The sequence below is a fragment of the Eubalaena glacialis genome, chromosome 15 (genome assembly GCF_028564815.1).
Source record: "Eubalaena glacialis isolate mEubGla1 chromosome 15, mEubGla1.1.hap2.+ XY, whole genome shotgun sequence".
Classification (NCBI taxonomy): Eukaryota; Metazoa; Chordata; class Mammalia; order Artiodactyla; family Balaenidae; genus Eubalaena; species Eubalaena glacialis.
In genome coordinates, this window is record NC_083730.1 from 24,721,743 (window position 1) to 24,746,891 (window position 25,149).

Sequence of the window (25,149 nt, forward strand, 5' to 3'; positions counted from 1 at the left end):
GAGATACAGGGATCAGCCCTTTTGAAGTGATTCCTAGGTGATTCTAGCGTGTAGCCAAGCCCAAGAATCATGGTCTTAAAGGATGGGTAGGATTTGGAAGCAGACAGCATATTCCAAGCAGTTTTTATTAATTTACAGGTTTGTGTAATTAATACAAGCCCTGAGATCTATCCTCAGCCCACCCTCTGGTTCTGATTCCCTCTCAATCTCAGAACAGGAGAAAGTCTCATCTGGAATCAGACAGAAACTTGAGCCTCACAGTGAGATCTCGGTTTAATGGTTCAATTTTATTAACGGGTGAGAGGGGGTGAAGGGTATGCTTTGTGAGCAAGGCAAGTGGGTAGAGATTGTGAGTGAAATTCGCTGCTACTTAAGCAGGACTCGTGAACCCCTATCCACTTCCTAGTTCTTCCCAGAAATGTCCAGGCCAAGAGCAACTCAGCCACCAATCAGCAGTGTGACTTTGGGCAGGTCTGTCTCCTCTGGGAGCCTCAGTTTTTTCATTTGTAAAATGAGAAGGTTGGATATTGATCTCTTTAAGGCTCTTCCAGTTATGACTTTGGAAGATCAGAAAATTATGGAATATTGAAAATGAGAGAAAAAGCAAAAATAAAACTAGCCATTGGGAAAAGTGTCCAGAAGAGGGCGCAAGATGCTAGGGCTAAACTATACATGTCCCTGGGAATCCTCCGGAAAGGGATCCTGCAGCTGCTTACTTGAGAGCAAGTGACAGTGAGATGGGCAGTGATTGGAGGACTAGAGTCTCAGGGTTACGTTAGGGGGGGTTTATAGACTGTGGGCATGCAGGTGGTTACATTGTGTTTACTCAGAGCCACACCACCTCATTTTTCTCCTGTTTCCTCTCCATCCAAACTCCAATAGATAGGTCACTCCATCCTGGAGGGGGGTGGGGGGGAGGGAGTGGGAGGGTCATTACAGTTATTTACTCAATAGCCCTTGGGTCTTGGAAGAGCTTCCATGACCAGAGGTTTTGGAGGTTCTGGAAAAGTGTAAACTCCACTCTTTTCTCTCCCACTTCCCCCAAGAAAAGAACCCAACCCTTTTGGGGCAGAGTCAGGATGCCCAGTAGGAAGCAAAGCCTTTCATTCCATTTAGAATTAAAGTCAAGCTTTAAATGAAACCCCCCTAAAGGGAACACGGGACTTTTGGTCTTACTGAGTTGTAAAGCATTGCTATCAAACCTTCCCACGGAGCAAGGTTTGACAGGGGGGGTTTTCTTCGCTTGAGGTTATCAATACAGCGTTTGTGACAACAGCTCTAAACTTTGTTTGATGTCGTGAGCCAGGTGTATGGAGGGCAGCCACCAGGGCACAGCCACTGACTCCCAGGGGTGGTGCAGCTCACCCCCACCCAGTGGCAGAATCTACAGCATCCTTGGCAGTGATAATCCAGCCTCTGCTTGAATTCCCCCAGGGACAGCAAACTCACTTTTCCATGAGATGTCTCTCTTAGACAGTCTTTATTAGAAGTTGTTCTTCATGGTTGTGCAATGTCTATCACCCAGACACTTCCTCCCTGTGGTCTGGCCTCCAGTAACCAGACTCAGCCTAATCCCTCTTTCACATGACAGATTTTCAAGTGTTTGAAAATAGTTTTGATGTCCGAATCTCTCACCAGTCCTCAGCGCCCAGAGTCTTTTCTTACCCAAATCAAACCACCCCAGTGGTCTTCAACCATCCTCATGTGTCATGGCTTCCGCCCTCATCACCACCCACCTGCAACCCACAGAGGAGTGGCCGGTGGGAAATCCAGGCTGGGGTCTGTGTCACTGTCTCTCCCTGACAAACAGTGACAGAAGTCATGGCTTAAATCTGCACTCAGGCTGAGTGCTAACTCAGAACAGGTGAAAAATAAGTCTGCTTTGCCCTAAGCGGGACTCGGAGATGACCCCTGAATGAACTGCAAGGTGAAAGTGTGCCACAGCTTCAGGTTCTTAACACCATTTTAAATCCTGAATTTCTAATAAAGATCTAATTTGGGAGGTCGTGGAAGCAGATGCCCTTCGCTCCATGGGCTTCAGACTTTCTTGTTCTCAAATTCTCTAAAGGAATTTTGAAAAACCATGTATGTCACACATTTTTAGGTTAATAACTAACATTGTTAATAAGTTTAAATAGTTGGAAAATATGTAATTTCTGGCATATCGTAAATATTGTCAGCTTAAAATAAAACTTATATCAAGTGAACCCAATGGACTCTGTCATAACAATTTGATACCCTCCACTGCCCATTTAACAACCACACAAATTCTTTAAATCATTCATTTTTTCCCTTGAGCCTGGAATTCTGTTCCATTTTCCCCACAGAATCTTATCCTACATTTTTTAATGCTAGAAACTCCTTTAAGAACCACCATATAATACTTATCTATAACAAAAATATGTATATAAATTAATATATTTTAAAAATTTGCTGTGGTCAAGTATTAAAATTATTCTGAAATGAATGGTCACAATGCTATTATTATACAATTTCAAAAATCTATTTGTATTTTTGTTATAGACATAAGTGTTATATATTTGCTTACATAAAAAAGTAGATGGTAAAGAAAGTTTTGTTAGAACATGGTCCCTTAATTCTTTGAATTCCTTCTGAGTCGCCAAAAATCACATGGTGATCCATCAAAAGGTTATCTTTAATAAACTGTCAGGTGACAATGGCTTAGTTCCTCCTTCAATTTTGTTGATAACAGAATTGGAAACCACCTAACCTGAACAGAATGTGTGGTCCCTTCATCAGAGTCACTCACTCTCAACAAGGAAGTTTTCCAATTGTCCTTTGTTTGGTGCCCCGAAGGCTTTTGCTTCCCAAGGAAAGCACCACCCTACTATTCAGGAGGATTGAGAAATGTGTTTTCTTCTGCAAAGTGGGAGAAGAAGTGAGAAGGGCCATCTGAGATGAGCCCCCCAACTCAGGCTTGTTTTCTGGCAAAGTCGTGTTTAGAGTTACCACTAGATATGGACACTTAGGATCTGGAAATTGATTTTCTTAAAACAAACTACGGAGTAACAACTCCTTGAAAAGTCTTGGCATACACGGGTGGACCACAAACCCCAGTTTGAAGATGCTGCCTTAGCAGGTAAGAGCATTTGGGAAACCAACCTACCATGAAGGGCAGGAGAGCAATTGCTAGGTTGAAGTTCTTGCTAGTGAGTCAATCATCACAGGATGCTTTTTGTATGTGATTTTATTAGTCATCTATTGTTGCATAACAAATTACCCCCAAACTTAGTGGCTTCAAACAACACACATTTATCATCTCACAGTTTAATTTAGACACAGCTTTTCTGGATCCTCCGCTTCTGGGTGTATCACGTGGCTGCCCTCAAAGTGTCAGCTGGGGCTGTGGTTCTTCAAGTCGAGTCTGAAGACTTGACTAGTGCAGAACCTGCTTCCAAGCTCACTCACTCAGCTATTAGGAGAATTCAGTTTCTCGAGGGTCTGAGGCCACCCTTAGTTTCTTGCCGCATGGGTCGCTCCATAGGGCAGCTCACAGTATGTCAGTTTGCTTCATCAGAGCAAGCATATGAGAAGAGCCAGAGAAAATTCCAGCAAGGCAAAAGTCACAGTCATATAACCTAATCATGGAAGTGATGTCCCATCATCACCTTTGCTATGTTTTATTTGCTATAAGCAAATCACTAGGTCCAGCCAACACACAATTCACCTACTATTTCTTGAGTTCTATTTTGTGCAAGGCATTGTGTTAGGACATGCAGAGGATACAAATATGGGTCAGGTGTGGTTCCTGCCTTCAAGGCCCTGAGAGCCTAGTGTTGAGGAGGAGCCAGGGATATTAGCACACACATAACACAGGGTGCAGTGAGGGGAGCTTCTTAAGTGCAGATGAATGCTTTGGAAGTTCAAAGTTCTTCCTCATTTGTATATGATGGAAAGCCCCATCAGGAAGGAGGAGGAGGAAGGAGACCTAGGCACTCCCAATGGATGTTTTCTCTTTACTTTGAGATGCCATGGAGCACAGAGCAGTGTTTCTTAAAGTATGAGCTCTATGCCACCTGGGGTACTTATTAAACATGAGGACTCATGGCCCACATGTGGACCAACTGGAATGGCATCCCCTGGCATCCCCTTCATCCTGATACCCACTAACATTTGGGAACCACTGGCAAGTGCTTAGACTCTAGCGTGGGATAGAGTTGGGTTGAATACTGGCTCTCTGACCTAGAACACCTCTCCCCCCACCCCCCAGCCTCACTTTGCGCATCTGTGAAACAGAGTTAACATCCAAACCTCCTTTAAAGTGTTGCTCTGAGGCTCAGACAAGATCACAGAAGTAAAGCACTTGGCAAGTTTCCTGGCACAAAGTAAGTTTTCAAATGTCTTTATTATTATTCAAAGGAGGGAAAGCCCATATCTGATTGTGGGGTTAGAAATCCACAAAGCTCTGGCCAAGAGTAATATACTCCTCAAGGATGTGATTCAGCTCAGTCAGTCTGAATTCAGCTTTTAATTTGTGCCAGCTATGATGGAAGCCAGAAAGTTGGAACTGGGTTGGGGGTGGGAAGAAAGGATGGTAACACGAGTCGCAGGTTGGTCCGAGGGCCTAGCGGGATCACTAACATTGCCTCTCTGGCAGGTGGAAAAGTGGGTCTAAAGGTTAGAATTGGATCTGAGAGTTAACATTGCAGTAAGAGGTGAGATAGGGGGCATGGCTGAGAAGAAAGGTGAGATCTGGGAAATAGGCCACAGTTTTACTCAGGAACCAGGAAGAGAAAGCAGAAGGTGTGGTTAGCGAGTCTGGGAAAACAAGAGGAGAAAAATGAGAGGACAGCGGAGGACAACAATGTGGGGAGAGTCAGTTACCACCCCATGCTTCAGAGGGAGAAGGCAATTTCAATAGGATGGGGCTGAGAGGGGGCGGCTTAGGAAGGAATTAAAGCAGCGACTCTTAACCTTGACTGTCATTAGAACCACCTGAAAACTCTTAAACATCCCTTTGCCCAGGCAGCATCCCAGACATTAAATCAGAATTTCTGGGAGTGGGAGCCAGGCATTTGTCTTTGTAAAAGTGATTCCAATGTGCAGAAGGTGTTGAGAACCAGTGAATTTCGTGGGACTGGGCAGTAAAAGCTACCACTTCAACAATTTAGCCGGAAAGGAGAACAGAGGAAAAGTCAAGAGGCAGCTGAGAGAGAGAGTTGCTGGTGGAGAGATGGGACCATGATGGAGCACGGTGGTGAAGGCAAGGGGATCTGGAGCTGAGGTGCGGGTTGAGCCTTAGCGAGGAGTCTTTCTTAGTCTGAGAGGGAAGAATCCCACAGGAGGTGTGAAGACACCTTCTGATTGAGTAGGTCTGCAGTGAGGCCCCATATTTTGTCTTTCTAAAAAGTTCCCAGGTGATGCTGATGGCCCTGGGGGCCACACTTCAAGAATTATCAGAATATAGGGAGGGAAACTACGCAGACAGATTTCAGAGGGAGAGAGACATGATGGAATCCTTTCTGCTCTTGCCAGTGACATGAAGAGCTCCCTTTGAGATCCAAGAAGAGTTGCCCAAGCTTTGGTCACTGCATTTGTCAACACTGGAAGCACAATCCTTTAGAGTTATGGAGGAACTTAAAAAAATCGGATACTGGGGTCCCACCCTTCACCAGTGAATAGGAGTTCCTCAGGGTGGGGTCCCTTCCTTGGAACTGTTAAAGCTCCCCAGGTGATTCTCATTGAGGAAGCATGGTTGAGAAGGGCGGCAGGTGGATTAAATGGGGATCCTACCTTCCAACTGGGAAGGTCTTAAATGGGATGAGTCTAAGAATCACCTTCCAGGGAGGGGAGCTCCGGAACAACTGTAGAGATGGATGCTCTGATTGAGAACCACTCCCAGAGGCCATCCCTCATTCAGGTACAAATGCCACCTCAAAAGAGCGTGTCTCCTCCTACAGCGCCTGCTCTCCCTTTACTGACTCCTGCCAATTATTTTCCTTTTTGGCTGAAATTTCTACTTTTTGTTGGAAGTGGAAGAGGGAGTGAAGCTGCCAAGCGTCACTGGCAGAAGCGACAAAAGTAAATGAGATAGGGAGCGGCAGAGGGATTGAGAGTGTGCGTGAGAGAGAGGAGAGAAAATGTGAGGCTTCCCAGAAAAGCAAATAGTTCTCTGATGGGGGCGGCCAGGAGCCTAGCTGGAAGCTGTGGGTGAAACCCGCAAAGTGGAGAAGAGTTAACGACTCCCACGTTCTGATCAGGATTTCAGCACAGGGAGCTGTTTGGCGGAGACAATCTTTAGTATATCCCAAACGCCTTAGTAACAGTCTACACATAACTGAATTTTAATAATGAAAATGTTAATGCCCACGTAAAACCCAGAGAAAACTGTATGGAGCCTTTCGGCCGCAGGCATCTCTCCTTTTTATTCCTCTTCTCCCTTCTCTGGTGCTTCCTCCTCTTTTTTTCTGGTCTCCAATGGGTCCCCGCCCAGCCTCCCAGAGCGCAGTCTGCGCAGAGAGGGGGCGCCGCGCGGCAGGTGTCGGCACCCGGCCCGCACCTGTCCCGCGAGCGCCCGGTGTCCAGCAGGGGGCGGACGGCGCCCGCTCCTCGCGCGGCCCCGCCCCTGGCCGGGAGGACCCCGCTGCGGCGCGGGGCGCGGGAGGCGCGGCCGGCCCGGCCCCCGCAGGGCTCAAAGGCGGCGGCGGCGGCGGCGCCCCAGCAGCCGGCTAGGACGCGCGCCCGCCCTCTTCCTCCCGCGCCGCCTCCCATACCTGAGCGGGGAGCGGCGCCGTGCGGCCTTTCCCCCGCCCGCCCGCCACTCCTGCCCGGCCGCTGCTGCGCCGCCGCCGCCGCCGCGGGAGTAAAGGTCGCGCCGGCAGAGAGCGAGCCGGCCGCGGCGCCTCCAGGAAGCCGGCGGGGCAGGTCGGGTAAGAGAGAAAAGAACCGAGAAACTCTCGGGCAGCCTAGGAAGATGGCGCCAGACGGGCCGGCCGTGGACTGAGAGCCGCCGGGGCCGCGAGGAGCCGGGACCCGCCGCCCCCGGGACACGAGCGAGGGCCGCCCGCTGGCCACGGGGTCCGGGCTCGGCCCGGCCCGCGGGGGTCATGTCGGTCAGCGAGCTCTACAGCCAGGTGAGTGCGGGCCGCGCCGGGCCCGGGGTACGGGTGAGGGCTGCGGGGCGGGCGGCTCTCGGGGGCGCCTTCTCCTGCGGCTCCGCGGGGCTGGGAGCGGCGGGGGACGCCTCTCAGGCTCCCCCTCATCGCCGCCTCCGCGCCCCGAACTTCGGGTGGCGGAGAAAGTTTGGCTGTTCCGGGAGCGCCCCGCGCTGACCGCCCGCGGCTCCCGCCCCGACCAGGGCTGTCCCCCGCTCCCCGACGCTCTGCCGTCGCTGTGCTCGTCCCGGCTCCGTCCGGCTGAGGTCCCCGAACTGAGGGGGTGTCCCCGCCAGCTCGGAGCCTAGGGCGCGGGGACCGCCACCCGCGGTGGTCGCCTGCTCGTGGACCCCACCTCGGTGCTCTGCAGCGTGAGCTCCCGAGGGCGACCCTCTCGAGTGCCAACGAGGGGGAACCCTGAACTTGGGGGTGGGGTATTCCTCAATCTGGGGGTGGGGAGAGAAGGGGACTCAACCTGGTGAGAGGGGCGCGGCGGCTTTTGGGTGGGTAAGCAGTGGGTAAAGGATGCTCGAGCGATCTGGAGAGAGCCCAGGGAAGCGCATTCTTACTTTGCCGCGGGTGGGCATTTTGAGGCGGCCCCTCTGGGTGGGCACTCGGTGGGCTTCAGTCATTGCGGGAGGGGGTCGGAGTAATGCTGACTCGGGGGTGGAGTGTGGATTTCCAGGATGTCCTCAAGGTCAGAATGGATGCGCAGGGCTCCTTCCTTAGAGTCGGGAACAGGTGCGGCCGCAGGACTCCCGGCTTCCGCAGCAGTTGCTGTGATTAAAGTTAGAGACCAGCCACCGCTTCCGCAAGCGCCCACAGCGGAGCTGCAGCCGCCCGGGCCCCCTCGGGTTTCAACTTGGCATTGAGGGGCGGTTGAGGGGGTGAGGGGCCTTTAAGCTACCCCTCCCCCCTTTTAAAAAAATAAGTTTTGGATGTCCGGACACCTCGTCCGCCGGTTTTTCTTCTCTGTGGCCGGGACACGTTTGACAGTGCTTCGTGCCCACCTCTTCGTTTGCAGAGGCGTGCGCGGTGCGCGCGTGGGTTGTGGGTGTGTGATTCCCAGGACTTGGGCCCGGGCCAACAGGTCTGGGCGGGGGAGGAAGAGCTACTTCCGCATCCTCACCTGGCGACTGCTCAGAGCTGCCCCCGCGCGTGGGCGAGCCCTTCAGCGGGGTGGGCTGGCCACCCCTTTTCGTTTGAGGAATTTTCGAATCCCTTCTTCCTCCTGGAGGGGGACAGGGCCGAGGCGGGAAGACGCGAGGTGGCAGTGGAGGGTGTAACCTGGCTGGGGGCGGGGTCACCATAACCTGGTGCACCTGCTCCGCCCCCACCAGGTCCCCTGGCAGAGACCGCTGATGAAAGACAGCTTCTGGGAGGAAAGGATGTGAGGTTCGAGCCAGGGGTGAAAACTGTGGCGTTTCTGGCTTTGGAAGAGCACCCTATCCCGCTTACCCGTGGGAGTCTTGGGAGGAGCCCTGAAAGTTGTTTCCCTGAAGCAGTTATCCGGAACCTCAACGGGAGGCTGGAAACCAGCGAGGCAGGGAAAAATCTGGAGTGTAGAGTGCTGAAGCTTTGTCACACTAAAGTGCACAAAAATACCACCTGTACTCCCAAGTAAAATGAGTGACTCAGTATACCTGCAATATATCATAAAGTACTTTATCAGACAGTAACTAATTGCTGTATTATATGAAGCTAATGGACAATTGAATAAACCCTTAATTTTTGGAGCCCTGATTTTGAAAAACAAGAACACTGGGTTGCTTTTAAAGATAACTTTCAGGGAAAACACTCAATTTGATTTTTTAGTTAGAAATGAGTATACTGCATGTTAATTATTAGGAATGATGAGTTAGTGGGAGTCTGAGCTAAAGTTCCAGTGTACTTTTTCTTCTTTTAAAAAATTATTTATTTTGGCTGCGCTGGGCCTTCCTTGTGGCGTGCAGGCTCTTCAGTGTGGTATGTGGGATCTTAGTTCCCTAACCAGGGATCGAACCTGGGCTCCCTGCATTGGGAGCACGGAGTCCTATCCACTGGACCACCAGGGAAGTCCCCCAGTGTACTTCTTCTTGACTTATGGATATAGGGACAAAAAGGGTTGATGAGGAAAAGGTCTTGGAAAGGCGCTCAAGGTGCTTAAGAAAAAAAGTAGCTTCGTTGGTGTGAGCGTTTGGCATACTTAATCCAAAAAGAGTCTTAGAATTTCTCCCTAAGGCCCAGGGACTGTATCTCACTGTTAATGGGTTTCTAGTTCTTAATCATTTCTAGGTTTATGAATCTCAAATTGAGATTCTTCTGTGGCCCACGCAGTAGCTTCCAGCCAGATCGCATCTTGAGCAGCTGTTACTTTTTCTGGCAGAGTTGAACACTTATGCTTTACTACGAGAAGCAGTTGTGTTGTTTCCTAACCACTATCACCCCACTTGCTAGGCTGGATTCTCAGTATGCACATGAATCATAAATTATACAGAGAAATCGTGCCTGTGACTCAGATTCACTTTGTTTCTTGGGGGAGATGATTTGTTCATTTTAGTGTATTATCAAAATATCCAATGTTCCTTTTTATTTTTAACTTGCTAGTGGGCTTTTCTAATGTGATGAACACTGGATCCAGGCATGCCCTTTAATGTATTATGCATGATGGAAATAATGATCTATTATGCCAACAGCATTTATGAGTGGGATGGAAATTTTAAAGCCCTTTATTGTTTATACCTGTTGCTTTAGTGACATGGTAGGAAGATATTGTTACTGGAATACAAGACACTTATTTAAGTATATAAATTAGCCTGTAAGTACTATAAATAGTGTCAGGTAAGAATTTGGTATATTAGTTTATTCCCAGTTACTGAAGAAAAGACTTTCTTCTTTTCCTCCCTCCATGTTAACTGTTTTCTTGCTCTTTGTCTGTCTGTTCTCTCCAACTGGAGGCTTATATGCTATGTGGATTTTTTTTTGGAGTTGATTTTAGTCATTGGCAAAGGGCACTTCCCATAACAAAGGCACTCCTGTTTTCAGAAGACCCAGCACCTTGCCTTTGAGAAATTACTTTCTTTGTACTGAGGTTTTTCTCAGTGGGAAAAGAGAATCAGAGTCAATGCCAGAGGCTTTGAGGGTGATGTCAAGGTGAGTCAGCCTCATCCACCCTTACAGAAACATGGAGATGATGATGGGCTCTCTTGTCACAGATGGCATGTATGTGACAAGTGTTAGTACTTTGCTTCCAACCCACAGGAAAAGACAATATTGTATAAATCGAATTAGCCCAGGTCCCAGGAAGATTCCCAAATATGTGCAAGCATGGTAAACATGATTTGATTGTGACAAATGCAGAAAATAGTCTGATTTTTAAAGTATAAAATACATAACCTCTCTTTCAGGCTGAATGATACAACTCTTCTCTATACAAGGGTTATTCTGGATGAAAAATTTAAACACTGGTCTCTCAAATAATGAGGTTTTCAGTATGCTGCTTTGGTTCTAGCCAGCAGAGTGACTGGGAAATCACCAGGCTGAAACCAGCACCTTCAAATAATCCCTATCCTGGTTGGTTTTTAGTTGATAGGTGGTGTTCTGAGCAGTGGATATTTGAGTGCTGCTAGGAGGTGACTTTACTAGTGGACATGCCCTTTGCGTGTCAATGATGGCTTTGAGCTCAGGGGCCTTTATGAAGGGCACTGTTTTGGGGCCAGTCCTTTGGAAAGTAGAACTTGGGCTGGGGTTCTCTAACTGTCCCTTACCTGCGCATCAGGTAATGCAGTCTTCTCCCAAGTTTCAGTCTGGAAGGCAGTAAGAGGCTCGTGTTCCCTCTGTGCCCACCGGTGGAGACGCGAGGACCTGGAGGCCAAGGGTGGCAGACGCTGTTAGCGCTCTTCTGCCTGCCCTGTGCTGTCCTCCAGCGCACTGCCTGGTGCTTGCTTACTCCCAGCGGTCAGCACCTGTGTCACCGTCAAAGGTTCCTGGAGCCTGAGAATTGATGTCTCCCAAGGGGACAGTCTTTTAACCAACGGGAGTGTAACAGCTGTAGCTTCCAGTACCCCCACCTTGGGAACAGAACGGCTCTCTGGTGAGGCCCATGCAGTTTCCAGAGCTCCCGTGCACCAGGTCTCTCCATTGGGGCCTCTTGGGAGAGCTTGCTTTTCAGCTGCTAGTTTCTTCCCATTTCCTTTCTGTTGATGTGCTCCTAATATTTCATTTCATTAGCTTCAGGATGGCCACCCATTAGAAGGCTTTCTGACAGCTCCAGGCCTGGTTGGAGTCTAAGTATATTATTGTGCTTATTTTGTTCAACAGAGAGATAGCATTCTCTTGCTGTTGGAGGGCCAAGGTCCCTCTGAGTAGAAACTAAATAGACATTTTAAATTCTGGCGTGTGTGTGTACGTGTTTTGATACTGTCGTTTTCTGTGGTACAAGTTAGCTGTAAACTATACTGCTTATAATATATAAGGCCACATACTGCCCTCCCTAAGTGATGGAGTATTTGTCACTATCTGTACAGGATTGTCAGGGTAAACTTGGATGGGTTTGAAATACTAGTTGACCTCTGTTTTGTAATTCAGTAGCTTCCCAAAAACCACAGTAAAAAGCAGCCCATTTTAAAGTGAGCGGAGCATGTGTGCCCTGATGCACTTGTCTACACAAGCACATTTTGCGTCGTCATTGGACAATAAAACCTAAATACACAAAGTTAACTAACAATCCAACATGACCCATGTGCCATGAGCAGAGAGCAGATACTCATAGTTACAGACGTTCTATAGAACCATTGGTCAGGTGGCCAGTGGGACATGAGTGGGCCCGGAAGAATGAATAGGCTTTGAATACACATGGAGACTGAGAAGGGCACTGTTAGTAGGAGATGGTAGAGTGAGTTTAAGCATGGACAGCCATGAGTAGTAACTACAGTAGTATTTTAAAACTCTTATGAAAATCTTAGCCTTACAGAAAAGTTGCAAAAATAGCAGAGTTCCTGTTATATATTTCCAGATTCCCGTGATGTTAACACCTCATAAGTAGAGTGCAATGATTGAAACCAGGAGATGAACATTTGTACAACACTATTAACTTGTCCTCAAGCCTGATGGGAATTTCACCAGTTTTTCCACTACTGACCTTCCCGGGGCCAGGAGCCCATGCAGGATTCCACGTTGCGTTTAGCATCACAGCTGCCTCGTCTCCTCTGATTGGTGACAGTTCCTCAGTTTCAATTTCTCCTTTTGACCTTGACAATTTGAGAGTATTGGTCAGTTATTTTGTAGAATGAACCTCAATTTGGGTTTGTCTGATGTTTTCCCATGCTTAGATGGAGGTTATGAATTTGTGGCACAGAAGCGATGTGCCTTCCTCAGTGCACCATCTCAGGAGATTTGTGATATCAATGTCTCATTACTGATGGTGTCACTTTGATCCCTTGGTTAAGGTGATGTCTGTCAGTTTCCTTTTCTTGAAGACTGGTATTTAGAAACTAAGATCTGGGTGCTAGGTGTGCTTATTACTGTTTTTTTAATAGTCATTTAGGGATTACTGAGCTTAGAACTCAAATGTTTGATTATGCAGGCAAGGGAAGAAGAGTCATATATGACCTTGAAGTTTCCAGCTTGAGGATGGACAGAAATAAAGAAGTTGAGATGGGGCAAGGATAATGCTTGATTGTGACACGTTGAGTTAGGGGTGACAATGGTTTGTCTAAGTGGAAATATTTACATCTGAGGATATATGAATGAGCTTAGAGGAGAAATGGGTTCTGGGGTTCTTGCAAATAAAAGATGCCTGGGTATTTGCTTTCCTCTAAGAAATGCAATTGTCTTACAGCATGATTTTAATAAAGATGAGATCAGGACCTTGGCATGGGCAGTCTGGCCTCTTTGGTCATGAGCTTGCTGTGGACCGTACCGGATAGTGCCGTTACACATTATCAACTCTGTGACACTTCGGAGCAGATACTTTCTGAGCCTTGATTGCTTAATCTGAAAAATTGGCATGGTACCTGCATTACAAGGTTATTGGAGGATTATGTGATCTGACATACGTGAAGTGCCTGCCTAGCGCAGTGTCTGGCACACTGTATGCACCTGGCAACTGTTCATCAGCTTATTTCCCCCTTCAGTCGTGTTGCTGGATGGTGGCCTTTTCTCCTAACCCTCTCCTGCCATCCTGCAGGGGTACTGGTCATAAGGGGACTTGGCGAGAGAGAAAGGGAAGAATTGCTACAAATACATAACTACCTGAGCAATAGACAACCAAAGCATGGGGGAAAAGGCTCCTATCCCCCACGGCCCCCTGGGGAAGGAGAAAGAGCAGTTTGAAAGAAGCTTGAAATTTAAGCTGTGCTTCCCGGTCTCCTATTAGAGCTTTAAAGGAAAATTAAAACAGTTTTTCACCATGTTCTTTTATTATTTTTTTGTTAATAAAAATTCCACATGTAGTTTGCCTCATTTCTGTCGGGCAGTACTGCTTTAGACTTAACGCATGATGCAGTGTATACTTATATGTATGGCATGATCCTATTTTTTATTTTAAATCTTAATCTACTATGGCTTTTTTCTCCCTGTAGCATATAAAGGCAATTTTACCATTTTAATGGCTGCATAATAGGGTACTGTATGTTTGTGCTGTAATGTTTGTAACCATTCCCATTTTGGTGAACATTTAATTGGTTCCAATTTTTTGATATTGTGAAAAATGTTGCAGAACATTCTTGGAACCTTTCAGTATTTTTAGGATAAATTCCCCAAGGTGGAATTCCTGGCATGCACTTTTATGAGTCTTCATCGATAAGGCCAGTAGTCTCCAGAAAAGAACTGGTCTGTTTCTTCACCCCTCCCGGGCACTGGTCATTGTTTCCTCTTTTTAAACGGACGCTGAACAGTTTATTTTTGTTTAAAGTTGACTTTCATTGGAGGGTTGAGCATCTTTTCGTATGCTTGGTGTGTTCATTTGTAGTTTTCTTTGTATTTCCTCTGTTAAGACATTATTTATAACTCTGTTTTTGCTCACTAAATGATTATATTTTTAGACATAGGAAGTCGTGGAAACCAGAATGTTCAGGATAAAATATTACAAATACATATTTTAAGTAAGGCACCTTGGCATGAGTTTTCACCTTCGCTTGTTTGGAGCTTACGCATCTCTGAGCCCTACAATTGGAAAAGCACTGGTTATGATAGGTACCGTTTATCAACTGCTTTTGAGCCAGGTCATTTCTAAGAGCTGTATGTTCACTCATTTAATAATAACACTATGATGTAGGCACCCCCATCATCCTCATTTACAAACGACGAGACCTCTGCCTTACTTGCCCAAAGCCACACTCCTCGTCTGACCACTCTGCTGCCTTCCACGAGGTTCTGTCCCAGTGATGGTGGGTCTGGAACATCATTTGTGCATAAAAGAGGCCCTAACGTGGAGCGTCCTTTCTACCAGCACTGCCCTGCCCACCAGCAGCCGGGAGAAAGGAGAAAGGAAAGTCTCTGAGTACAGAAAAACGGCAGATGGTCTGACCCATAGTTCTTCCCTCGGGGATCTGCTGCTTTGCCTTCCACCACCACACGCAGCCCCTAGACAGCCTGGTGCTTCTTAAAACTGCCCCACATGTAGGCAGAACCCTTGTTTTTCGCTCTCCTTAGGCCACGTAAGCCCCGAAAGAGGGTCACATCTTCAAAAAGGGGTAAATATAACAATCAAAAGGTGTACGTGAAACTCAAGCAGTGTAAAATTATTTGATTTTAAATCTAACCCTCCTTTCATCCCAGGGCACTGGTCTGCTTTCCAGCACTTTCCCTGTCTCCATCTGTCTCTGAAGCATCTTCTTTCCTATCCTGCTTGATGTCTGATGGGTGTTTCGTTCCCTTTCTGTGCTAAGATCAGGGAAGCAGGTCTGAGACTCCTGGAAGCTCTCTCCCATCTGCCCACTTAGCTGAAGGTTTTCACATTTATGGGTGTGCCCTGCTCACTGCCTATTGGCTGGACAGGTGTTTGGAAAATGAGCTCACCTTCACTCAGGATGTCAGCTTGATGATCAGAGACAAGGCCCCTTCCTCCAGCATATGAGGGGAGAGCCTTACAGGAGGATACCCAGGACCCAGACCATTGCCTATTACAACTTTAGGTTCTTATCAGGGACTTTGTCAAAGCACTTTAGAAGCTCCTCCAAGCAGGAGCATTTTAGGTTTGATATGAGGAGGAGGTCCTCAAGTTGTCTGGGTCCTGGTGTAGGTGAGCACTGGTATATCTTGCTAATTTGTTTTGGGAATGATCAAGCTTATGTATCTGAGCTCCAAGTTAATGGCATATAATGTTCCTCTTAAAGTTTATTCAAGGGCCTATACATTATTACTCTCCTTTGAACGATTCTAATAGTGACATGACCCCTGTAGGCTTTTCTCTCCTTTGCTGAAGTTTGGGGAGGAATGAAGAGGCCCATCAGGAAAGATACTTAACGATTTTCCTGTAGAGCTTTTGCCATTATAAAACTCAAACGTGTAGTGGCATGAAATCCTAAAAGGAACGAGAATACCCAGATGCCTTCTGCGTGGAAATCAAAGACTTGGCTTATAATCTCTTCAGCACTAAGCAATTCAGGTCCCCTGGCTTAGGGACTCCACAAGAAAAAAGGTACTGGGAAGTAGGATGTCAGTTCTACTGTATCGTGACCTGGATACTGTGTATTTATGGGGTAGATGAAAAGGTAAAATATTTGAATTGGTAAATTGTGCTGTATTCAACTATCTTTTGTGTGCCCTGGTCTTTCAGTTTAGACTCTGGTTTAATTTCCTTTTGCTAACTGCCCACCCAGACCCCAGTGCAGTCCCACCAATGATAAGATGCATGCTCAGAACATATTCCTTGACTTCATATGATGCCCAGCTTAGGTATCACTTAAGGTGCTTCAGAGAGGAATCCACACAGAATTGACACCATATTTATGAATTTCTGAAATCATCAGAATGAACAGTATTGGTGAAGGATATACATGTGATAAAGTGAGTAAAAACCGGGGAATGAGGGAAAAGGCAACTAGAATAGTAGGTATCTGGGGAGGGTGGGGCTGGTGGGGGAGCAGGAGTGGGAACAGCGCTGTTAGCGGGCTGCTAGATTTCCTGACGGGTTCGCGGGTATTCATTTTATTGTTGTGCTTCATCAATTACATATTAAAGAAAGGTGATTGTGCAGAAAATAGGGTAAGTTACAAAGCCAAATTTAAAAAAGCTTTGAGATTGTAGGTAATTTTAGAATGTGTTTCGCTGTGTGCAGTTGATGGTTGGGTGTGTATATTTGCACAGCTGCTCTCGTTGAAGATGTAGGTTGAATCTTCTGCTCACATCCCTCACTTTTCCCAAGATAGGATTTTGCGTACTGTAGGGACTCAGTAAATGCCCTTGAATTGGCTTAAAGACCACCTGTAGTCCCTTCCTGTTTCCAGGCCGTAGCCCTTCGAGGAAAGCCCTTTTTTCACCAAGGAACCGCATGTACTGTCATGTTATCTGTCATTTTGGCTTAGAGTACCTGGTGGAAAGCCCATCTGTATCCTCTGGCACTTGCCTAAATCTATGGAATGTGGAGCCCCTGTCAGGAGATAATTAAATGTTGTTTTTCTTTTTTATTATTGTGCGCAAAGGCTTGGCACAAGGTATGAACGTGGGTTAACAGCAAAGCAACATTTGTGGATATGAACGCTAATATAACTGCCTTGTTTTGGAATATCCTAATTTCACACAATTTTGATCACATATGTATTTTTTTGCTCTTACCTTCCTAAGGTTATCATTTGCATTAAAAGCATAATCATTTTTTTTCACTTAACTCAAGTTTTTATTAACAATCTCATCAAGACTCATGGATATTTGCATGATTAGGTGGGGGTGAATACGGACTCCATCCTTCATGTGAGATCGAACAAAGCAGGCAACAGTGAATCAGGGAGGAAAAATCGGATCGAGTTTGTTTCAGTCATCTTCTCTCCCACAGGAACAATAATGATACTCATAGTTTTCATCTGAAGATTCAGACCATCTTTTATGTTCATCGCTCGGCCAACACCTGTAGAGAGCACTTTCTGCCTGCAGTGATGTGTGTCACAGCCCATGCGCGAGGCAGAGAGGAAGAGCCCATCCCTGCCAAGTAGTCTTTGACCTTGAGTCCTTCCAGTCCAGTGGTTCATTTGTTGTATGAATAAGTATTAAGGAGGTATTTGTACATTAAAAGGAGATAAGTTGCTTTATCTTGTCTCATCAGATTTAATCAAATTCTTAATTTGCTTACACTTGCTAATGAGAGCTAATGTTTAATTGTGAAATAAGGAAAATGAATGTCTCCTTAGCCACAAACTAGTGTTTCTTTGCTATCAAGCTGCTTGCTTTTTTAATGGTCATTTTACTGTGTATACATGTGTGTAACTATGTAACAAGCTGTGCGCACTGAAATGGTAAGAATACCCTTAAAATGTGATTTTTATGACTAACACGTCAGATCCTACCTGTGTGAATGCTGTTTCCTTCAGGATGTTCCCTTCCTTTGGCAGAGGTACAAGGATACTAGAGCTCATCAATACTTCTTCTGAAATTGGCTTCAAATCAGATGATGCATTCTTTTTCCTTTGTATGGTGGCAAAATCTATGCCTGGAAGGTATGCTTTCTTTTCTGGAAACATCCAAGAGTTATTCAAAGAACTAAGCTGGTTGAGTAAGGTAGGAATTCACTGACTTATATTTCTGTTACAGGCAAAGTGTGACTTGCAGGTGCTGAGGACAGTTGTGTGTGGCCTCTTACTAGCTGTCATCCTCAGGAGAAGTAGTCGGGCTTCAGATGCTCTCAGTGATCAATCAGTGTAGAGCCTCCCAGGCTGTCAGAAAAATACTCATTTGAATGTAGCAGTTCTGGTTTGTTTGGTTAAAAACTTAAGGGCTCACCAAATTTTATAGTAACACTGATTTATAGTCCCTTTTAAATATATATGTATGTTAACTTATTACATGGCATATAGTTGCCTCAGTGTTATGACAAGTATAATAACATTAATAAATACTTACTGATTTAAGAATCAAATGGAAAGCCCATTCCACCTAATTTCCTAAAATGCTCTTTTGAAAGTAGATGAAAGGATGATCTTTTTTCTAAAATTTAAAAAATTTTTGGCTGCGTTGGGTCTTCGTTGCTGCACGTGGGCTTTCTCTAGGTGCGGCGAGTGGGGACTACTCTTCGTTGCGGCGTGCGGGCTTCTCATTGTGGTGGCTTCTCTTGTTGCGGAGCATGGGCTCTAGGCGCGCAGGCTTCAGTAGTTGTGGCTCACGGGCTTAGTTGCTCCACGGCATGTGGGGTCTTCCCGGACCAGGGCTCGAACCCGTGTCTCCTGTACTGGCCCACGGATTCTTAACCACTACGCCACCAGAGAAGTCCCAAAGGATGCTCTTTGTACCTTCTTACCCCTGCTATGCATCAGGCAGGATAAGAAAGGAAGGCAGAGCAGTATTATTTGCAATTGCCAAAAGGAGGAAGCAACCCAGTGTTCATCATGAATGGATGGATAAACGAAACGGAGTACATCCATACAAAGTAATATTATTCAGCCTTAGAAAGGAAGGACATTGGTTCAGTCGGATCCCAGCACTGGCTGCAATGACTCCTGTCTTTTCTGGCTCTCCTCGCTATCTCCCTTTCACTTGTAGAAACATGGTCTCCAGTGTGGCTGTCTCTGGTGTCATCAAAGTGTTCAATGACATGAAGGTGCATAAGTCGTCTTCACCAGAGGATGTGAAGAAGCGCAAGAAGGCGGTGCTCTTCTGCCTGAGCGAGGACACGAAGAACCTCATTGTGGAGGAGGGTGAGGAGATGGTGGTAGGTGATGTGGGCCAGACTGCAGATGACCCCTATCCTTGTCAAGGTGCTGCCACACAAGGACTGCCACTACGTCCTCTGTGATGCAGCCTGTGAGACCAAGGAGAGCAAGAAGGAGGCCTGGGCCGCTGAGTCTGCACCCCTGAAGAACAAAATGATCTATGCCAGCTCCAAGGATGCCATCGAACAGAAGCGGATGGGGATCAAGCATGAGTTAGAAGCAAACTGCTACGAGGAGGTCAAGGACCACTGCACCCTGGCAGAGAAGCTGGGGGTCAGCCTCTTCATCTCTCTGGAGGGCAAACCCCAGACCTGCCCACGGGGGTTGCAGGCTGCCCCCTTCCTGCCAGACCAGAGGGGCTGGGGGGATCCCAGCAGGGGGTGGGCAATCCCTTCACTCAAGTTGCCAAACAGCCTCCCCACCTCCTGGACCATCCTCCTCCCTCCATCCCTGAAGGTTCTGGCCTTCCCAAACTGCTTTTGATCTTCTTCTTGGGTTGAAGCAGATTAAGCTCAAACAAGGGTATGCCTGGGGGAAGGAGCACTGTATTTTTTTAACACCCCAGTTCCCCATCTGTTCCTTCCCTTTCCCATGCTGCCAACTTCTAATAGCAGTAGTGACTCTGTCCTTGTGTGTTTAGTTCTGTATATAAATGCAGTGTTGTAGAGATGACCCCTCCCTGTGCCGCCTGGTTCCCCTTCCCTTTTTCCCCTGGTCGTGGCCACTCATGGAAGCAGGACTAGTAAGGGACCTTCAATTAAAAACAAACAGAAAACAAAGGAAAGAAGGACATTCTGACACATGCTAAACATTGATGAACCTTGAGGACGTTATGCTAAGTGAAATAAGCCAGTTATAATATGACAAGTATTGTATAATTCCACTTACGAAGGTATCTACAGGAGTCAAATTCATGGAGACAAAGCAGAATGGCAGTTGTGGGAGGGAGGGGAGAGTAGAGAGTTGTTTAAATGGATGCGGAATTTCAGTTTTGCAAGATGAGAAGTTCTGGAGATGCTTGGTGGTGATGGCTGCACAACAGTGTGAATGTGCTTAACGCCACCGAACTGTACATTTAAAAATGGTGAGGATGGTAAACTACGTGTATTATACCACAATTAAAAAAACTCTGGAGAAAAAAGGGCAGGGAAAATATGGTGGTCAAGAGTATAACCTTTAGACTCGATAGACCTGGGTTTTGAGTATTGGTGTCCTGTCTGTGTCACCCTCGTACCACCCCCCCCCCCCCCCCCGCACTGGCATTTACCAGCTGTGTGGCCTTAGACAGTTGCTCAACTTCTAGGCTTCATTTATCTGTAAAACGGGTAAGAAGCTGGTACAGCCCTCAGGCTTGTTGATGAGATAAAATGAGAACACGTGAACTGTATTAGTTGGTGCTAATCCTGTTGCTAGGAGAAGGTCTTGTCCTTGGGAAGCCACAGTCCAGTGCAGGACAGTGTGGGGTGAGAGCCTGAAGGGCTGGGAAGGTTGCTGTGGGTGCTGATTCACTGGTTCCAACTCTTGCATGTGGGGCGGCCAGCCTTGGATTGGGTCCTCTCATTTAGCAAAGCACCAGCATTGGTAGAGAAGCTCTAGGGCTATGCACATGCTTTTCCTCTTTCAGGTGTGGGAAAGGAAAGAACAAAAGGAGTCTTAAAGTCCTGGCTTTGTGGACCACCTATCATCTCAAATCTTCAACCCTAGCACTCCAGACCTAACTGTTCTATAGCTTAAAATTGTGGGACGCCCCCGATTGTACAGGGAGGAGCATCCCACCTTGACACCACTAACAGGATGCCTGTATCTATCTGTTGCTCTTCCTGGCACTTGGCGTACTGGGCTATTTTGGTTGCAAGGGCACTTCAAGATGTAGGCTCTACTCTAAGAATGCTCTCTTAGGAACCAGGCTTAGCTGATCTGAGCAGCCTGGCCTAAGAGATCAGCACAGTATTAGGGTGCCAGAAAGATGCTCACCCTTTCTGAGACTTTAGGGACCAGGTTATCCTGTCAGCAGCAGGGATGCATTTCCTTCCATGCCAGTGCCATCATTGTGACTCAGTTACTGTTGGCTCTGCCCTTTTCCCTGTCTTCTTACCTCTGCCTTGGATTAAACACCCCTTTCTGAATCTCCAGTTCCAGTTTAGATTGGCTGTACTATCTGCTGTTATTCCCGTGTCACTAATGACAAAAGCTTTAAAGCTTTTGTAGAAAGCAGACTCTTGATTGGCTGTTCCTAGGCAGATACATCTGGTCCAAGGGACTTCTGAAGATGGATCATCACTGGGAACCATGTGTCTGCCTCAGAAGAGGCTGTGGATGTTATAGGCACTAGAGCTATGGTTTTCCCACTTACAGGTGCATCGGAATGACCCAGAGAACTAGCAAAAATGTAGATGCTGCTCTAAGCCAGGCTTGGGGGTGACTACAGTGTGCATTCAGCTGTGTGAGGTGCTGGGATCAAAGTGAAGTTCCCAACTTTTGAAGTTGTAGGCTTGAGGGGCACACAGTGATTTAAAGTCAGGTCACCTGACTTAAAGGGGGGACTGATTGATTTAAAGCCAAGGCAGCTGACTTAAAGCCTGCGTCCCTCAGCTGCAGGACGAGACCAGCTTTGGCGGTGCACGGGTTCGCTCCAAGCCAGCACTGCTGTTCAGGAAGAGCTTCCAGTAGCGCCTTAGTGCAGGGGGACTTGGTCCGTTGTCTTGCCCCTGCCCTCAGAGGGGGTCACCTGCTCTTCTGGAGGATCAGGGAGGGGGAAGTGCAGAGTCCCAGCTGGAGTTGCGGCACCCCTTGTCTGATGGCAGGGAAAGGGGGGCGGGGCTGTGTGGTATCCTGGGGCTGGACTCACCAGGTCGACTCAGCCTCTCAGCCTCCTAACCTCCCCCCACACACCCCACAAGAGTTTCCAATAATATGTAATTGCGCCTTAGCTTCTCGGTCTTCAAACTCATACCCAGGCTCCCAGGTCCCTTAAAAAAAAAAAAAAAAATGTAGACGCTGCCTCTCATCCCTGTAGAGTAGGATTTGGGGGATTGAGCCTGGGATTGGTTTCATTTTTTGCTAGGTCATGGCTATTTGTGGTACTTGGATCCTTCTGCTTGAGTTTCTAATCTGGTTTTTGACTATTGTCAATCCCTGCCTTGGTTTCTGGTGGTGGTTTCCACATCTGACCTGCTATTAGACCCTAAAAACAATGCTGAGATATGGGCTTTAACATCTGCTATTACAATAGTCCAATAATAGACTTTTTTTTTTCCTTTTTGGATTTTGTGCATCTCCTCTGCTAAAAGTATTCTACATCTTCTTTTTCTCCAGTTGCTTCCTCTACTTCCTCCCTCCTCCCTTGCCTCACATTCCTTAACCTTCTGTAATGCATCCTTAATAAAAGCTCTAGGGATTGCCCACTGCATTAATATCCCTGAAATCTGACCGGCACTATGAAACCACTGCCAGGCTGCTAGGGTTACACAACACTCGGCCATGTAGAGAGCCCTTACTGAATGGGGCAGACGCTAAGGGTTTCAGTATGAACTGTGCTCAAGTCGCAATGTGAACCATCGCAGAAATCAGAAACTGCCTTAAATGCTGGCCACAGAATAATGTGTCCAGGGCTGTAAATAACTCCAGCAGCCTTGGAACTGTAGCCTATATCTAAAACGATGTAGCTAAGTACCAGCCAAATAATTAGTTAGGCTATAATTGTTTTCCACTTTATCTCACTCGGTAAGTCGACTCTTGGCTTAATGCTGGAATTTGAAATCTCACCTTAACGTTTCTTGTGCTTTGCCATGGGGTGTCGGTGGTTGCAATTTCCTGATGAGCTGTGTTTATGTATCTCCGGTTTTTCCTGTGAAGTTACAGGGCACCTTAAGAAATTATAATTTTTCAGTTATTCACTGTGGTCAACAATGGTTAGAATTTGAGTTCATGGCACTGAGGTGGGAAGTTTGATCGTTTTCAGTCATACACTTTCTGGTTTAACAGCGTTACACAAGTGGGAAGTAGCACCGATGCTACTCTGTGCCAGTTTGGGCTGTGAACTCTGAGTCTGAAGCTTTATTTTGCGGATATGTCCATTTTCAGCTCATCATGATGGCCAGAATTGCCCTCGCCCACAGCTGAAATGTCTTCCATTCTTGGTCTCAATTGGTTGGGCAGTATTATGTAACTGATACAAGTATTTGAGACTCTTCTTGATGTCAGGCACAGTGCTGGATGTAAGAGGTGCGTAAGGCATGGTCCTCATTAACTTACAATTATATTCCATGTAATAAGTGCTATCCAGGAGTAGTGAATGAAGGAAGCGTCTTAGCAAGAGGACAAGAGTGGTAGGATGTGGCCCCCGTGCAGTAGGAAGTTGTTGAGGTTCTTGGGCTGTCCTGGCAGCTCTTAAGACAGCGGTTTAGGAGGAAGTCTCACCTCTTCCCTCCTGTCAGTCCCTCAACGGGCCCTTCTGTCTCCTGCCTCTTAGCGTGGGGAAGGGCATATCCACCCCCTGCCCCAGAACCACACTTCATTGGGTAGTGATGAAGCTCAGAATCGCATCACCCGGGGACTTCCAGCCTCCAGAGCTGTTCCTTCTCTGAGCTCTGTCTTCTCAGAGCTCACTGGAATGGGAGCCCCATTTGTCTGCTTGGAAGATTGCTTTTCCTCCCTCCAGCCTCAGGGGCTCAAGTCTGCAGGTAGGACAGCTGGTTGGATGTAGGGGACATCCAACCAGCTGACTGGATGGGAAAGGATAGGGCTGAAGTTTGGTTTGTGTAGCCTTTTAAGATGAAGAAAACATCAAATAGTGATATCAAAGAATGATTCCCATAAATTACCATGCCATTTGAGGAGGAAGGCGAAGATGAGAGTATATAAAATCCAAACAAACAAAATGTTTATAAGCTGTTATAAGGGTATGTTTATTGTACTATTCTTTTTAGAGCATAAAGTTACAGTGTTACCCAAAGTATGGAAGAGTATTTGCATGAATCTTCTCAGAGCTGCCTCTAACACTGAGCTGAACCTTTGCAGCTTATTCCTGACAACAAAGTTAATTTAGCATCAACTTGTATCCATAAAACTTGGATTATCTTGATTTATGTAACTGTTTTAGTTTTACTCTTTTCACATTGTTTTAAGTGGGTATCATATGAAGTTTTTTCAAAGCTTGGTGTTCATCATCTCCCTTATAAAATAGTACTTTTAATCTTAACAAATAAGTGTTAACTATGGTTTGTCTGGTGCTGGTGCACTAACTTGACTTAAGGTGATTCAAACATAACCAGAAATACAGGCAAGAAACCTGTGCCAATAACTTTTTCACCTGGGATGATAAACGATGATCATAAGAGTGCACAATTGTCTTCTAGGCAAAAAATTGTAGCTTCTTAAATTGTTGCAGCCTTTAGAAAAGGCTATGGATTTTATGTACTGTAGTGAGATTGCTATCCCATTAACCTCTTTACAACCTCTTTCTTATCAAGACAATGATTTACAATAGTGAGTCTTCAAAATGGAAGTTTTGCAAAGTTCTTTGTGTGAACTGTGCCAGTGGTGGCTCTTGGTTGGCCATCATCGGCCTGGATTGAGGACGAGGTGTGGAGGGGGGGATGAATTTGAAGATGTGAGAAAACAGATGTCCTTTGAAGAAGACTGAGTAATGGTGGCACCATCCTAGAGCTTGGGTAAATCTGGCTCATGGATACACCGAAATATCAGGTATTCAGCATGTGTGTGGGCAAAGGCAAACAATTGCCAAGAAGCCAACCAACTGGAAAACAAAAAAAAATCAGTTGTGTGAGTCATCACCCTGCTTAGTGAGGATGTGCATTGGGGCGAGGGTGAGATGGAAGGAGGGAATCTGTTTCCTGAGGCAGCTCGGAGCCTCTCGAAGTGAGAGGCTCTGAAGCGAATTGAGCCTCTTGAAGCATCTCACTGTGATGGACAGTGTGAGAGATTTTCAAAGGTGATTTGGGTACTGCATGATTTTTGCTTTATTATTGACTTTAGAATCAAGCTTCCTCAACCCCACAAGATGTGACTCCCCTATGTTCTGATGTTGATGACATATTTTTAAGGGATCTCTAAAAATAAAGCTAGAGGTAGCTGCCTAGAAGAGAAAAGTGCCTGGAAACTATGGCACATGAAGAACAGCTGGGGGGCCCCAGGCATAGAGGCCAGAAAAAAGGAGATATAATCCTGAAATG

At 46.5% G+C, this 25,149-nt stretch overlaps 1 protein-coding gene and 1 pseudogene across 2 annotated transcripts in view; both read left to right on the top strand.

Annotated features, from left to right (window-relative positions):
- Positions 1-6,815: 6,815 nt before the first annotated feature.
- Positions 6,816-25,149, top strand: part of MYO5B (myosin VB) — a 372,781-nt gene continuing 354,447 nt past the window's right edge. Inside the window, exon 1 of one of the 2 annotated variants that reach the window (XM_061168927.1) lies at positions 6,816-7,094. In XM_061168927.1, coding sequence (XP_061024910.1) covers positions 7,068-7,094 — 27 coding nt within the window. In that variant the 5' untranslated portion in view covers positions 6,816-7,067. The remainder of the gene's footprint in view (positions 7,095-25,149) is intronic. The other variant, XM_061168926.1, reaches the window with a different exon arrangement.
- On the top strand, positions 18,790-19,438 carry LOC133075861 (cofilin-1-like; annotated as a pseudogene).